Source organism: Dipodomys merriami, unplaced genomic scaffold (genome assembly GCF_024711535.1).
Source record: "Dipodomys merriami isolate MVZ:Mamm:240054 unplaced genomic scaffold, mDipMer1.0.p SCAF_1, whole genome shotgun sequence".
Taxonomy (NCBI): Eukaryota; Metazoa; Chordata; class Mammalia; order Rodentia; family Heteromyidae; genus Dipodomys; species Dipodomys merriami.
In genome coordinates, this window is record NW_027202270.1 from 71,966,316 (window position 1) to 71,984,442 (window position 18,127).

The 18,127-nt window shown below is 33.1% G+C and overlaps 1 protein-coding gene across 5 annotated transcripts in view; it reads left to right on the forward strand.

Annotated features, from left to right (window-relative positions):
• Lrp1b (LDL receptor related protein 1B) overlaps positions 1-18,127 on the forward strand; it is a 1,866,674-nt gene that overhangs the window by 1,681,799 nt on the left and 166,748 nt on the right. For all 5 annotated transcript variants that reach the window (XM_070023764.1, XM_070023773.1, XM_070023793.1 and 2 more), the window contains exon 67: positions 14,395-14,511. In XM_070023764.1, the coding sequence (XP_069879865.1) occupies positions 14,395-14,511 (117 nt within the window). The remainder of the gene's footprint in view (positions 1-14,394; positions 14,512-18,127) is intronic.

Genomic DNA, 18,127 nt, shown 5'->3' on the forward strand with positions numbered 1-18,127 from the left:
AGTGAAGGACCTCTATGATGAAAACTTTAAAATCTTGAAAAAGGAAATCAACACAGAACTTAAAAAATGGCAAAACCTCCCATGCTCCTGGAGTGGCAAGATTAACATCGTGAAAATGGCAATCCTTCCCAAGGCTATCTACAAATTCAACGCGATACCTATCAAAATTCCACCCTCATTCTTCAAGGAAATAGAAGAGGCAATCCAAAAATTCATATGGAACAATAAAAGACCCCGAATAGCAAAAACACTTCTCAACGGAAAGAACACTGCTGGAGGAATATCAATACCAAATTTCAAACTCTACTATAAAGCCATAGTAATCAAAACAGCTTGGTATTGGCATAAGAACAGACCTCAGGACCAATGGAATAGAATTGAAAACCCAGAAATGAACCTACAGACCTATAGCCATCTAATCTTCAATAAGGAAGCTAAAACAATAGAATGGAAGAAAGACAGCCTCTTCAGTAAATGGTGCTGGCAAAATTGGTTAACTACATGTAGAAAACTAAAGCTAGATCCTTATATATCACCCTGCACCAGAATCAACTCCAAATGGATCAAAGACCTTGAACTCAAAGCAGACACTCTGAAAACATTACAGGATGGAATAGGAGAAACCCTAGGTCTCCTTGGCTCAGGCCGAAATTTTCTGAATAGAGACCCGGAAGCACAAGAAATCAAAGAAAGGTTGGACAAATGGGATTGCATAAGGTTGCAGAGCTTCTGCAGGGCAAATGACATAGCTAGCAAGATCAATAGAAAGCCCACCGATTGGGAGAAGATCTTTACTAGCCATACAACGGACAAGGGTCTCATATCTAAAATATACTTGGAACTCAAAAAATTAAACCACCCAACAACAAATCCTCAAAGAAACAACTGCCCAATAAATAAGTGGGCGAAAGACTTAAAGAGAAGCTTCTCTGAAGAAGAAAGAAGGATGGCCAATAGACACATGAAGAAATGTTCAACATCCCTAGCCATAAAAGAGATGCAAATCAAAACAACATTGAGATATCACCTCACTCCAGTTAGAACAGCAAAAATCAAGAACTCTAACAACAACAGATGCTGGAGGGTATGTGGACAGAAAGGAACCTTACTTCATTGTTGGTGGGAATGTAAACTTGTTCAACCACTTTGGAAAGCAGTATGGAGGTTCCTCAAAGTCTTCACATAGATCTCCCCTATGATCCAGCAATCCCACTTTTGGGCATTTACCCAAATGTTTACAAACAAGACCACACTAAAGCTACCAGCACAACTATGTTTATTGCAGCATTATTTACCATAGCTAAGATATGGAACCAACCCAGATGCTCCTCAGTAGATGAATGGATCAAGAAAATGTGGTATATATACACAATGGAATTCTATGCCTCCATCAGAAAGAATGACATTGCCCCATTTGTTAGGAAATGGAAAGGTTTGGAAAAAATTATATTAAGTGAAGTAAGCCAGGCCCAAAGAAGCATAGGTCCCATGGTTTCCCTTATTTGCAATATCTAGTATAGGTATGAGTCAAGCGGAAAAGGTCAGATAATGTGATGTTAGGAAAATGAACCCTTAAATATGTATTTTAATGTTTTCGTTTCTTTCATCCATGTGTTTCTAACGCATTTATAAGATTATTTCTTTGTTGCTTTGTATGTCCCTCCCCCACAGTGTAACCCCCGCTTTCACTACATTTGATGTCAGTATAACATGTGGAGGAGATGGGGACAAACAAGTCGTTTAAGGATTCAGGTGGACCTGTTGCAACAATGAGAAGTACAAAATGTCATGTCAAAACCAACTTTACAATGTCGGTGTGGGGGGGGGAGGAGGGTATAATTGGGTGGGGGGAGGGGGGAGGCTGGGAAGGGAGGTGAAGGGTAAACAAAGGAGGAGGCTGCAATGCTTGGTAAGAAATGTATGCATTATCCTGCCCATGTAATTGTAGCCCCTCTGTACAGTATGTTCTCAAATAAAATAAAATAAAATTAAAAAAAAAAACAAATTTCCAACGATATTTGGGATGATACATTAATAAATCTGAACACTCTAGAATTCAAAAAAAAAAAAGAAGACTGCTTTCTAAAGGCATATTATCTGAATTTATCTATGGGGGGAAAGCAAAATAAATGAATAATTAATGCTTCATGAGAAAACGTTGAAATAATTTATTGTACAATAGGTATATGAGATAAATTATGCCATGCAACACTTTAAAATAGTTGTAAATTTTAAAAATTTCTTTTTCAGTTCAATACCTCAGAAATGTATATGAAAACAATTTATTTTAATGAGATAGTTTGAAAATATCAAAATTCTGCACAACTGAGAGCACACTGAAACTGTGCGTTGACTTCATCTTTTAAAATATTAAAGTACTAAAGTCATCATACTTAAACCGTATTTTTAAATTTTTTTTTAAATTTATTTTATTGTAAAGATGCTGTTCAGAGGGATTAGCGTTACATGAGTAAGGTAATGATTACATTTCTTGTTGAGCATTATAACCCTCTCCGTTGTTTTTCTACCACTATCTTTCCCCTCCTCCATTGCCCTCACTCCTAACCCCCTCTTTATTCTAGTTTATCTCAGTTCTGAAGATCAAAGCCAGAAACTTGATCATGTAGGTAAATATCCTACTACTGAGCTATATCGCAGACCCTGTTGCTAATAGTCTTAACCTCATTCCTTGCACACATTTCAGAATATATCAGATGGAAAAAAATTGGAACAGAATTTTCCTTTAAAAAAATCTGATTCTTTCCCAATTCTTCCACACTCCTTTGTACTGCCACCAAAGGTACTTCATTTACTGCAATTCATACACTTCACTCTATTTGTCTTTGAAGATAAGTTTAGCAGAAAATCAATGAAGATAAAGTGAACAAAACTTTCTTTCAGTTTAAAAATTTGCTATGCTTTTTTTGTTTGTTTTTGTTTGTTTTGAGTACTTTTGGTCCATCCTGGAGCCTGAACTCTGGGCCTGGGAGCTGTCCTTCAGCACTTCAGCTCAAGGATAGCACTCTACCACTTGAGCCACAATGTCCCTTCTGGTTGTTTCAGCTTATATGGTGCTGAGGAACCCAGGACCTCATTCATGCAAGGCATGAACTGAGCCACTTTCTTAGCCCCAACTATGCCTGTTTTTTTTTAATGCCTGGTTTTTAAGCACAGCTAACAGTTTTCTGTAAAATGCAAACAACCTATAATGACATGAATTTTTTTTTTGCTTGTGAGAATCTCTTCTATGAGTTGGTCACCAGACAGAGGTGAGGTTTAGTGAAGCTCCCCTTTAAATATAGGAAATCTTCACTTAGGGTCCTTGACTTCAATGACAGAATAAGAATTTCTGGACAAATCGCAATGGTAGAAAATGTTGGCAGAGCTTTATTGAGTAAGTAAACAGAGAGACACACAGCTCCTTAGGCTTTTGGGTATTTATAGGGTAAAGGCAGGGGGTCTGCCTTGAAGTTGTGCAAAGCTAGGTGCTTTGTCTTTGCTTGAACTATAACTGGTGTTATTCTCTGAGTTTCCAAGTAAGAATGCATTCTGCCAAAAAACAGATCCTTACCCTTGAATCAAGGAGATTGCCTGATATCTGCATTTTGGGGCATCCTGTCAGGTAGTTGTGAGAAATGCATCCCTAAGGAAAGAATGCATTCAGTTGAAGCAAAGGTAGAATTTCTCAGTTTCTAAATACCATATTTCTGAGTTGCCTTCACCAGGTCTAGGTTTCCTTGAGTTATCCTTCTTCATTTCCCCCAAAATTACTTTTGTTCCCTTAATCTTAAGGGAAGTACATGAAGGACTTTCTCCTGTATTTGCTGTTACCTGACTGTACTTCATTTTTCCTAGTGTATTCAGCTTCAAGTTTATAATGAGGAACCCATAAGTATGTGTGCATGTGTGCACATATAATAGATTATATAGTGCTATGTATATTTATATAGAAAACAAGAGTATATTTATATTTATATCTGCTATCCACATATGTAATGAAGTATATGTGTCTGTATGTGTCTATTTGAATTTTATTCTAAGAGGCAGATGGACTCAAACCTTGGAAATATTTTCTAGTAATATATAACTAATTGCATTTGTGTTGCAAAATGAAAATTTAGATAAAAGTTTCAGTGTTACCCTCTTTCTTCCCCTTGGACATGAGTCTAATGATTCTAGCTAAGGGCTTGTTAACCATGTATACTAACCTGGAAGAATAATACATTTCACAATAGCTTTTAAAATAGATTCAACTTTTTGTGTTACTATTTTTTTCTTTTCTTTTCTTTTCTTTTTTTGTCAGTCGTGGTAGCTGAACTCTGGGCCTGGGCATTGTCCTTCAGATCTTTACCTCAAGGCTAGTGCTCTATCACTTGAGCCACAGCACCACTTCTGGATTTTTTCTGCTTATGTGGCACTGAGGAATCAAACCCATGGCCTCATGCATGCGAGCACTCTACCACTGAGCCAACTTCCCAGCCCACTAACTTTTAATAATATACTTGCAAAACATAAATATTAAAAATACATCTTAAATCCCAAAAATCACAGAGGTCCAGTTAAGGAGAATATTTATCTTTGCCAATGACTAACAATCTATCAGATTGCATGGGAAGATTTTACCAACCATGAGAGCAGAAACAGAATACATGCCAAGAACAAAATAAACTTAGAAGATGATAAAGTACAATTATGTAGTAAATATCCCTATAAACTGGTCTTTTGAAACATGTATTCATATGCCAAACAATAGAACAAATTATTCTTACTATAATACAATTTAGCTTTTTAAAATTCACATTGAGTAAATTTTAAAAAATAAAATCTTGAATGTCAAGCTGTAGAAAAATTTTAATGTATATCCACAAGGGAAATAAAATGTAGTCATAGAGATGTCATTTGTTACATTTTGAGTGACCCTATAAAATTATTTCCCGATAATTTTTAGTCAAATATATCTTCTATAAAAGTATAGGTATTATATCACAATCTGAAAAAATGCAACATTTCTTGTCTCTGTGTTTTGCATAGCTATCAGACAGTCACTTCCAGTTTTCTAAAATACATAGTCTTAAATTCCACAAAGAGTATGTGTTAACTATTTTAAATGAAGAAGTGATGTTTTCCAAGGAATACATAAATGATTTCAGGTAAAATTAGTGTTGTAGACTTGATCATCAAACAAATATAAATGAATGGACACTTCTGTTTTAAATTTCCTCAAGGTTTTTCATCCATTCACCTGTTTCCTATCAAAATTGTTATCATCTATATAGCATTTGATGTCTTAATTGACTGGTAATTACTACATGACTCTGAGCCTATCTCCGGTTCTTCAATGGCAAAATGACTAAAGTACTCATTTCTTACCATGCTAAAAACAATGAATAAAAACAAGCTAAGAATGGAAGAATTTATTTTGTGTAATAGTTACAGAGATTAAACTTCATGATCATTTGGCCCTGTTGTTTCTTGGCTCTGTTGCATCAGTGAGTGGATAAATTTGTTGATTAATTAGTTCACAGCCTCCTTGATATAGTCACTTTTGAGTGACTACATCTACTAGCCTGAACACACCTTTTCAACAGATGAGCATTTTAGAGTACACTTCATATTGAAGCCATAATAGAATGTTTTGCAAATTGGTAGGCAAATTATAATGAAGTGATACATATAAAGATCTTTAATCATTCTCTTCAACACAGCAAACTTTTAAATAAATATAACTTTCTTCTCTCTTTAAAGTGGCATAGGTTGATGATAACCTTGTATACAATACACAACTTACAATTTGTCAGCTGTTTATTGAATAATTATTAACTATTGCTTAACTAACACTAGTTACCAGGTTAAGCCAGGTTAAATTCAGTGATCAGACTCTTGTTCTTGCTTTATATTTCTTTTCTTTTCTTTTTTTTCAGTCATGGGGCTTGAACTCTGTGCCTGGGCACAGTCTCTGAGTTCTTCAGCTCAGGGCAAGTACTCTAGCACCTGATCCACAATGCCACTTCTGGTTCTCTTGTGGTTAATTGGAGCTAAGAGTCTCATGGACTTTCCTGACCAGGCTGGCTTTGAACTGGGATCCTCAGAGCTCAGCTTACTGAATAGCTAGGATTTTATAGGCATAAGCCACTAGTACCCAACTGATCTCTTTTCTTTTAACAATTTTTATCAGATGAGAAAATCAAGGTACAAACAGTAGTTTAGCTTATATGCTATTAGATACAAGGACTAAAGTTCCAATGAAGCCTTTGACATATGAGTTCTTTCTACTCTGTAATGCTTTTCACCAGTACAAAATCAGAACCTATTCATCAGAAAATAGGTTAGTTAAGCAATTATGTGGTGTTTCTGATTGACAGGGTTAAATAGCAATCAATTACTTATTTAAAACTTTTGGTAATTCCATATTTTAATTTCCTTTGACTTTCTACTGAAACATAAAATACATCAATATTTGGTCAGGAAAAATACAGGTACTGATTATTTTACTTGTCTCTAATCTTACTGGAGGAGCATTAATGGCATTACTAGGAATTTACTAGAAAAATCTGTAACTAGGGCTCAAGAAATATTCCAATACCCCAATTCTATTTCTGTGTTTCTTGCTTTTCATTTGTGACTCAGAGATAAAAATTACGTTGAAACTTTCACCATACAATTTGTCAAGACTGCCGGCTGTTGAGCATATAATGGTAAGTGGAATAGAAAGGATTGTGCAGATGGCATGTAATAAGTTGGCAAAATATAAGAGTATAACTATTTTACTCTGAGCTCCACACCTCACAAACATAGAGCTACAATAGAAATTCATAAACACATACACACACCAAAAAATACCTCCCAAATTCTTGTCAGGTGTGATAGGTGGCAATGCTTGATGCAATGTGACACTTTTTAAAACTCTGTGATTCAAATTTGAAATTTGTTCACTGAAAATTACATTGCACTGACATGCCATTTTTAAAATGTCATTACTAGAGTGACTACAGAGCTAGCTTATTATTGATGCACTTCTTTTTAAAGAAAGTATGTCATTGGTAATTTGTTTTACTCTAGCCTTTCTATTCTTTACCTGGAATAATAATGCAAAAGTTAAAGAAAAACAAAATGCAAAAGCAACAACAGAAGTAAGTCCATTCCCATTGGGGTCACATGTAGCTGACATTGTTACTCTCAACTGCTGGTTCTTAGCACTTCTCCAGAAGAACAGATTGTGTATATAAGTGTTCATTGAATAGCATTAGCCTGATTGATGAGAAGTAAAATGAAATTAATTTTCAGATTCAACAAATGCTTCCTGATGCAAGACAATGAGCAGCTTTGCAGATAATCAACATCACTAGAGGCTGTAACAGCACATATCATGTTGAGAATAAGCTCAATATTGCCTCTATCATCACCCATGGAAGGCTGGGTTTGCAAATCATTTTTAAATTGTGACTGATCTTGAGGTTTCTTATTGATAGAAATGGCAAACAAATGATATATGCTAGCATTACATAAGTTAGTATGTGGAAATGAAATATACCTATCAGCTATATGTAGGTTCTTGTTTGTTTGCTTGCTTGCTTACTTTTGTGTTTTGGTTGTAGAAGCTTGAATTCAGGGCCTGCAACCTCACTGAGCTTCTTTTGCTCAAGCCTATCACTATATCTCTTTGAGCCACATCTCCACTTCCAGTTTTCTGTTGGTTAATTGGGAGATAAAAATTGGATCTGGGAAGATGGTTCAGTGGTAGAGTGCTTGCCTTGCATGCATGAGGCCTTGGGTTCTATCCCTCAGCATCACATAAGCAGAAAAAGCCGGAAGTGGCACTGTGGCTCAAGTAGTAGAGTGCTAGCCTTAAGCTGAAGATCTGATGGACAGTACCCAGGCTTAAAGTTCAGGCCCCATGACAAAAAAAAAAAAAAAAAAAAAAAGTGGGAGAAAAATAGGGAGGGGGATAACATTGTTCAAAAAGAAATTACTTTACTTATGTAACTATAACGCCTCTCTATATCACGTTCACAATAAAATAAAAAAAATCTCATGGATCTGAGTAGCTAGTATACAGGTGTAAACCACTAGTGCTCTGCAGTATTTTTTTTTTTTTTGGTCCGGTTGTGGGGCCTGAACTCTGGGCCTGAGCACTGTCCCTCAGCTCTTCAGCTCAAGGCTAGTGCCCTACCCCTTGAGCCACAGCACCACTTCCGGCTTTTTTTCTTTTTGCTTATGTGGTGCTGAGGAATCGAACCCAGGGCCTCATGCATGCAAGGCAAGCGCTCTACCACTGAGCCAACTTTCCAGTCCCTGCAGTATTTTTAATCTGTAAAGATAATATGATGTTTACTCTAGTCAGAATTTGGTCTGTAAGTGACAAAAATTAGCATAAATTAGTCATGCAAGAAATTTTTTGGCCATGATTCCAGGAGTAGACCAAGTTGACTTTAGTCATAATTTGGATCCATGTATTCGTTCTGAATTTCCAGAACTTTCATTTTTCTTCATTTATAAGGAGTTCCTCATTCTATTGGTGTATCATGTTACCAAATGATTGTAAAAGTAATCATGATGACTTGAAGGCATAATACTTGTCTTTGTGCAGATGCAAAAATACTGTTTTAAATAATCAGAAGACTTTAATCCATAGGCATTACTGACTGTTCTTGCTAAGATATCAACAGAAGCTCCTAATTGCTCATCTCTGTCCCCTTTGTTACCTTTCTCAAGCAGAGAAGCAGAGCTTCACATTCTGCTCTATAGAATAAGTCATCAGGTCTCTTGGTTCCTCCCGTAACAAGATGTCAACGGTGCATAATTTTAACCACTGAGATGTTATGGGAGACATGGAAAAAAACTATTTAAAGAATGTGAATGGAAATTTGAGGAAGAGTTTAGAGTGTGAAATCAGAATTATATAAAGAAAGTTCAGCTCGTGTGGCCTCAACTTCCATTCATTCTCTCAAGAGAAAAATATACATTAATGTAGAATTTACTAGCTTTAAATATTCATAACAGTTATCCACCAGTGACAAAATTGTTCTATTGTATATGATTCCTTCTCTGAGGGAGGGGTATGAATTTATGTATTTCTTCTCATTAGTCACTTTGAAGAGCATGTTGTTATTCAATGTCAAATTAACCTGCTATTGTACAAAAGATATGTACCACATACTTTAACATTTGTATATTGTACTTCTCATTTGGTCCTTAGAATAACCATGTCTCATGTAAACATTCCTCTTTTAGTATAATTTATTATATTATTTATATATATATATACACATGTAATTATTTTACTGTAATTTATTTAAGATGGTATTTCTTTTTATATAGCCCAAATTGGCCTAAAGTATTGATTTCAGATGTGTGCAACCAAACCTGGTCATTCTGTTGTTTCTGTAGCATGTAGCACATAGTATAGACTACTTAAACGTCTGAGGCCCTAAATTAATATATATGTATATATATATATATATATATATTTCATCAAGATGTACTTTCAGGAAGCACTTAAATATTCAGGTTCTAAATGATCAAATTCATTCAATCTTTAAAATATTCAGTTTCTTTATAACTGAGTAATTATAAATTACATGAATGTAGTCCAATTTGGATTGTTTTCATAGTTGATTACTTTTAATGATGTTCATGAGAGTATTAATGTAGATTACTATTTTTCTTGGGTAAATACCTCAAGATAAAATTTTTAGGTCACGTGGTGAATTCATGTTTAATGGAATGAGATTGCTCTGGATAATTTATGTCTTTGATGATATCTTGGTGTGGCTTCTTTGTGTATCCAGTCCTGTCATCTCATAATTTTTATTTGCATTACTTGGATAACTAAATATTTTTATCATTGTTATTTGTTATTTAAATATCTTGTTTTGTGAAATTCCTATTGAAATATTTTACCTATTAAGTTGTGTAAGAATGTTTGCATATTCAGAATCCAAATCTTGCTTCACATGCCTTATTTTCCAAATGCTATTTGTCTTTTCATTTCCCTAATGATATTTTTAAAGGACACATATTTTAATATTGACATCTAATCCATTGTTTTTCTTTTGTTTGTTCGTTTTTAATATCTATCCAAGAAGTCCTTGCCCATTCCAAGTCTATGATAAAATTTCCCTATATTCTAGCAGTTTTCTATTAGGCCTGTTATCATTTCATTTATGTGTAGGTTAGGATGGGGTTGAAATTAGAGTTTTTATATTTAAAAAATCATTTGTTTTGGCAATATTTGTTAAAAAGAATTACATTTATTTACCAAATAATATAGGAGCTTTTATTAAAAATCAATTAACTTTAGATGTTATATTTATGGATTCATTTTACTCATTACTATTCCACCTAAATTATTGTAACTTTAGAATAATTCTTAACTATCAGGTCATATACATTCTCCATCTTTGTTTTATAATATTATTTGACAATTCTGTATCACTTAAGCAACAATAACCTCAGAATTTGTATGATGATTGCTTTAAGTTTAGAGAAAGGCACATTGATTCCAAGGCACATGGTCTCCACTTTTCTTAGGAATTATTTCAGCAATTACTTCAGGAATTTCTTTCAGCAATTATTAATAATTTCCAGTATTAAGAATTTTCACTAGATTTATCTCAAAGTGGGTATTTATTCTTGGATATTCTAACTTTTTTGTTTTATTTTAATTTGTTTCTAATATAAGAAATCAAACTAACTTCTATATGTACTTTATAAGTCTTTCCAAAATTATTTTTATTTGAAATAGATCCCTTTTGCTTAATTTTATTTTCTCAGTGACATCACCATAACACAATTGTTCTATTTGTAAAATATCTTAAACATACATGAGCACTAATAATTTTGTAATAGTATAAACAGTTGTCTACCTTAAATATCCTTTTTTACACTTCTCTGGGAAGATTTAATTTTTGTCTGCAATTCATGTGAAAACTTCCAAGAAAGCAAGTTTTCAGATATTGTTTCTCTATAATGCTAAAAATGAAATATAAGATTCTAGTGCTATTTAATTATGTGATTAACACAAAATTGTACATATTATGAGAATTTTATATTGATTACTCTGAAATACTGTAGTGTGGGTAATATGCAAGTTTTACGTTCTGATTTTTGAGCCAGAGATTTTTGATCTTGACTGTTTCTTGTTATCTCCTGGCTATATGTGATAAATATTGATGTCCAGGTTCCACTCTAAAAGTAATGGGATTTAACTGGATGTGGGATATGTTTGTGTAAAGAAATTTTCAGTTTTTCCATGTGATTTTTAATGTGCAATATATTTGAACAAGCCATATTAGTGTTTATTCATATAATTTTATTATAATTCATATAACATATAATTGTGCACATTGTACATAATTATACAATTATCATCAAGAAAGATTTTAAATAAAGAACAATGTGACTTTTGCATTTATAAATTTACAATTAGTAAGATATATCCCTAATTAAGGAACTGGGAAATAAATGTATATTCCCATGTGTAAAGCAAGTAATATTCCCCAACATCATTTCATTGTGTCTAAAGTAGAAGTTTAAGCAGTAAGTCCTAACTTCCTCTTTTTAAGGAATATATGCAAGCCTCTTTGAGATGTAAAGTACAATGCCAGTGTGTTAATAGGGTAAAAAATAGAAAAACAAATTTAAGTTAAAAATATTATACTTAATATCAATTGTTAATTTTATAAAGGTACAAGGAATTTATTTCACCCAGGCCTACCTTTTCAGTTGTCAGAATTAATCTGATATTGTTTACATTTACATACTCTAACGCATAATATAAAATAATATAGCAAGTTATGACTACCCACAGTAATAATAGAATTGCTAACACAAAATGATCATCTGAATTATTAATACAAAAATAAAAATACAAATATCATATATTTAATGATCATTGTTGAAATCTCAATAGTTGCAAAAATATTTCCTGAATAGCTAAGATATATAGAATGCTTTTTTAAGCCAATCAAAACACCTAAAGTTAAATAAAAACACAGAAAACAATGATATAATAAAAAGTACAGTATCCTAGGTATGACACAAGTTAGGTTCTAAAAATATATTAGCAGGAAGGAAGGAAAAAGATAAGAGGGAAATACAGGCAGTATTTAAATAAATGTATTCACAATATATCATAATAATGTTATTAGTAAAGTGTTTCTAGAATAACAACTGCGTATAAATTCCTCTTTGGTTACTGAACACCTTTGTATTTAATTGGAGAATTTAGTCAAACTCTTCATTAGTTATTTTTCTCCCTTATTCAATTAAATGTAATAGTAACCACTAAGGATATTATGTGAGTTCAGTCTATTCATCCTTATGGAAATTTATAGCCAGGAGCTGGAGTTATACCTCTATATATTTTCACTATTAAAATTTCATAATTATGACTGAATCCATTTTGCTTTCTTTATTTGAGCATTAAATGTCAGTGATGCATTTTGAAGTACAGAGTACCAACAAAAAATCTGAGGCCTTACTGGTAATCTATTATACCTGAGGAGGAATGGATTTACAAATATGAGAAGGAAATACATATAATTTGTGCATTGATGTTTGTAGGCTTCTTATTATTTTAAATTATCTTTAAGTAGTTGTACAAAGAACATGCTATTTTACAAGGAGTTTACATATAGAATAAATTTTGATCAGCATTATCCCAACCAATATTCTCACCCTTTTTAGACCCAACCCTTCTGTTACTTTTCTTAATTTTGTGGTATAGATCATGAATTACTGCCTGCATTCACCCATTTCCCCACGTTATTTGTTTTCCCTTCTTGCTTTGGCCCTACCCCCACCTTCTTGTACGTACCCACTTTCTGGTGCTATTTTGGTGGGCTTTGACCTAATCTTTCTAAAAAAATTGTCCTATTTGAGCTCTCCATGACGTCCATTATCCTTCAGTTAATCCATATGTAACCACATAAATACCACCCAACACATTTACTTATAGATTTACAGGTACAGTCTAGCTATTCCAAATGAGGGAAAATTTATTTCTCTGGATCTAGATAACTTTACTTTGTTCAAGTCTCCATTTTCTTACAAATTCTGCAATATTATTCTTTCTAATACATGAGTAAAATTGTGTTGTATGAATTACATTTTTCTTGATCCATTCATCCACTTAGGGGGACATCTGGGTCGATTCCATATCATGACTATGGTGAAAAGTAATACAATAAACACGGTTGTGTCGGTGGCTTTACTATAATCTTCTTGGTATTCTATTGGGTAACGTTCATAATATCATAATTATTTTGATCCTTCTATTCAACAAGCTTCATAGATCATGGTCAATATTATTAAAATTCAGCTTTCAAAAAACATAAACATATGAAATCTCAATTCTCAAGATAGCAAAATTTCCCAGTGATTTATATTCATCCATCTATAAGAAGCACTATCATAGACTATGTGTAATTAGATTTTTACTATGAGAGAAATTTAGAAAATTATGATTTAAACATTCAATAAGAACTTACTGCATGAATTCTATTTTGGACTCATGGAAAAAAGTTAGATTTGTTGTGAAACTTACTAAATCAGGAATAAAAACACTTTTGACTGTGGCATTATTTGCATAAACTTCAACTTCTAAATGTAGATTTTCTGTTTTATTAAATGCAAGAATATTGTCGATACTTATCATAAATATTACATTAGAGATAAGTCTCAAACATAGGTAACCTAAAAATACCATAGAAAGTTCTTCATCTCATGACCCCCCCCCCAAAAAGAAAGTTCTTCATGTGCTTATATGTACATACAGCAAATTAATTATTTGTTTACATTTGGTCCCCATTCCCAAGAGATCTCATTGTGTTTAGGCACATATCCTAAAACTTATAAAATATCTGAATCTTAAGCCTTACTTTGGGTAAGATAAACTCAACAATTATAACCTACAAGTTTGTGAATTTGTAATGGCTAACAATAGGTAGAATATGAATAAATGTTTCTTAGAAAGTTTTTAAAATGACAAACCCAGAATTTAATTAATAATAAATTATTTCTGTAACTTTATAGAAGAAAATTGTAGAAGGCTAGGGATGGTCTATAAAATAGAAAAATAGCTGGGAGTCATTGTGACCTTTTATTTTTGGTTACTGATTTATTTTGGCTTTGTTTAGGTATCCCATCAGTTGCTTCCTAATGGTCTATGATGAATGCATGGTCAATAACAACATAAAAGGAAGCAGAATAATTCTCAGCACTTGCCTTTAATTTCCCTAGGAATTGTTTGTCAGTAATTTAACTAAAATCTTATAAAATGTTATACACCATAGATGAGGTAGAGCAGTTAGAATTTTGTGGGGGATGATGTCACAGAATAATGATGCAAACTCTGCTTTGTGTTGTTGGGTTTTTTTTTTCTTTCTCTTACAGATAAAAAGACTTGTGGACCTCATGAATTCCAGTGTAAAAACAACAACTGTATTCCAGATCACTGGCGGTGTGATAGTCAGAATGACTGCAGTGATAATTCCGATGAAGAAAATTGCAGTGAGTAGCCTTTGCCTAGTAACCTTGTAGACTTGACAGCCCATTCAATAAGCAGGATAGCAATTTTTATTTCAGTGAAGGCAAAAATTTCACCTCTCTGTCCTGCAGCTCACATTTTTATACATATATTCACATTTGAACAAGAATATTCAGACTAAATTGACCTGAATCTCAAAGGGTAGAATTATTGAAATGTTCATCCTGGGAGTTATTTTCTTTCAGTTCTCAGAATTGGTATGAAAGTATCATGAGGTTTAATGCAACCCATTAGTATGCAATGAAGGAAGCCCTAGATGCACGTTCTTACAATGAGCTGAATGATGTGGAGACAGCACAAAACATCTCATTCTTTAATGGATGGTATTCATTTCGTTTCAGTCTCAAATCCTTTTACACTACAAATTCACCCAAGAGCATCTCTCAGTGAATTATCATTTATTCCCGCTGGAGTGGTGAACAGCATATATATTCAAGATGCTTTTTTCCCCCATGAAAATAGAATAACACCATTATCATCTGACTCTTGCATTTTGAATAATAAATTTTAAGCCAATAACAATGCAACATTTTTACTTTCTGAAAATGAATGTCACTATGTAAAATTGGGAGAGAGTGTCTGTGTTCTGATATTGCTTGTTTTTAATTTTATACATTGCAGTGAAAACAGAGAAATTTATAGTGCTGTTTGAAATGATATACTCAAATTCCATTTGTTAAAAAGTATTTTTGCTGTTTCCTAAAAGGATTCTTGCAGATTTATAGCAATAACATCTGTCCTTAACATCTCATTGGACCAAGAGTATGTATTTTCCAGAAGCTAAAGGATTAAATATATATAGCACTTATATGAGGCACTAATTGATTGAATGAAATACTTCATAAACCTGTTCATACTTAACTTGAATGCCCTGAATTTATGTTTTCAAAAACATTCTAGATTGCTTTGTGTTTGAGCTTCCTGGGGCTTGGACTGAAGTCCTGGGTGCTTTCCTTGAGCGTTTTTGTGCTCAAGGCTAGCACTCTACCACTTGTAGGGCTGGTTTGGAACTGAAATCCTCAGCTCTCACTCTCCTGAGTGGGTAGGATTACAGACAGCAGCCACTTTCACCGAGCTATAACTTTCCTTTCTTAATCTGACCTGTGTTAGAGAAATAAACACATGACGTATGAAACCTCTGGGTTATAGAATAGTAAAAACATGCAACCTTTTAAAGTGTCTTTAAACACAGGTATCATCCAACTCATCATAATTTTAGAAAGATAGAGAATGTTACAAAAGTTTTTACATTTCTGTAATCAGAAATTGAATAAAACTTTGACACAGTTTCTCCATCTTTCCATTGATTAAATGCACATTTGATAAAATGATAGTGGTTGTAATAAGTGCCCAAGAAACTTGTATAAAGTTTGTTTATTTCTGTAGCATAGCTTACAAATAGATATCTGCTTAACCTAGTTTTGGTATATTTAGTATTTTCCTATAGATGCTTAAGAGCAGATGGGCTATAAAAGATTGTTATTGAGAACAGCAGAGCTTGTATGAGACTGAGACACTGGACACTTACTCTGGGTGAACTTTTATTCAAGTGAGAAATAGAAACTGTACAATAAGTTAGACTTCAGTTATAATAAGTAATATATAGATAGATAGATATTATATAAAAATAAATAAATTTTATGTGGGAGAGTGAAGGGTTGAGAGAATCTGATTCAGTCTACTGAGGTTTCTTAAGTGGCTGAGCTTCACTGTGCTGACATCTGAAATCAGTCTTTGGAAAAAGAATGCACGGAGAAGGAACACTGGCTCTCACTTGTCTCAGTGGAAACTAATAAATCATTGTAGCCACACAGCCTTTAAGAAAAAGCAAGGGAAGTAGCTGCAGTATGAAGCACTGCAATATCAAGTCGGCATTTATGTGTGGTTCTTTTCATTTCTATTCATTCTGAGCTTGTTGCCTTAGACAAGACATATTGATGAAACTGCAGAGGGGGATAACAGTGAGCAAACAATAATCTATACTACAGTTGTGACATGGAAGGGTGAAAAGTGTGTACATGTTAGTGAGTCTGCCAACATGTGAAACATGTCAGACAAATTTGAGAGCTTGGAGTAAATTACATTGATATGTTAAACAAGGAAGTGTATATAAGAGAAAGGAAGACTCAAGGTATCTTCATTGTGGAGATGCCTTTCAAGCTCTGATAGTTGAAGATGTTCTCTGGAAAGGTGAAAGGTACTGAGAAGGTTTAAACATTAAACATACAAATAGTTACATGTAGGCAAAAACTCTCAGTGCAAAAAAAAATAATTGCTGAGAGAATAGTAATATAGTTAACTGCTTTAGAAAAAAATCAACAATGTTTTTGTATTAAAAAATCATCAAAATACTTCCAGTTTCTCATCTGTCATACTTACTGTATATAGATATACATATACATGTATGTATGTACTAAATGTGTATTTATGTATGCAAACTACTGTCCACATATATATATATTCATGTACATTAGACTCATGATTCTTAATTTTATGTGTAAAAATTGTTAGTTATATTATAGTTCATAAATATTTGAATGTTATTATTAGCTTTGTTAAGAAGACAGTACTTAACCAGAAATAGCAAATTCAACATAAAGGACAATAGCTACATATTTTAAAATCATTTAGGGATTTCTTCATTTATGAATCAGATTATATTTTTTTCTTCTTTAAATTATGTTAGCAAAATTCCAGTAGTAAGCATAGGAAGTGTTCAAATAATCCTGGGCACGTATCTATCATCAATATATTAAATTTACTATGTATTTAATATATGTTTAAATTTACTATATTATATTCATTTCCCTAAGTACATAGGATAATTTGTCCATTGTCATTTGATCAGTGTTGATCACTTCTTTTGTGAAGTCTTTAGCAAGGATACTTGGGCTCATCATAAGTTTTAATCTAAAAAATAATAAAATTTTATTATCATCTGAGTTATTTTGTAATCTGGATCAAAGATTCACAAATGCTTGAGATCTCTAACAATCTGATTGTTTTAGCAAGAAAAGTTAACATATTCTATGTATGTTCTCTAAATGATGCAGAAAATAAGTTGCTTTTTTTATTATGAACCCCAAGACAAGTATTCAAATGTTTTTTTTCTTTCATGCTATTGTTTCTAACATATTTATAAGATGATTTCTTTGTGGCTTTGTATGTCCCTCCCCCATGGTATAACCCCTGCTTTCACTGTATTTGATGTTGGTATAATTTGTGGAGGGGAAGGCAAAAAACAAATAGTTTAAATAGGGATACAGGTGGACCCATTGCAACAATGAGATGAACAAGTCGTTATGTCAAAAAACGAATTTTACAACTTTGCTGAGGGGGAGGGGGCAGGGGGAAGATCTGGTAGGGGGGAGAATTGGGTAGGGGGGAGAAGGGGTATAAGAAGGGATGGGAAAGGGAAAAAAAGGAGGAGGCAACAATGCTGGATAAGAAATGTACTTGTTATCTTGCCCATGTAATTGTAACCCCTTTGTATGGCATTTTCACAATAAAAAATAAATAAATAAGTAACTAAAACCCTTAACTGATTTAGAAATTCCAACTAATTTGAATACCACATTG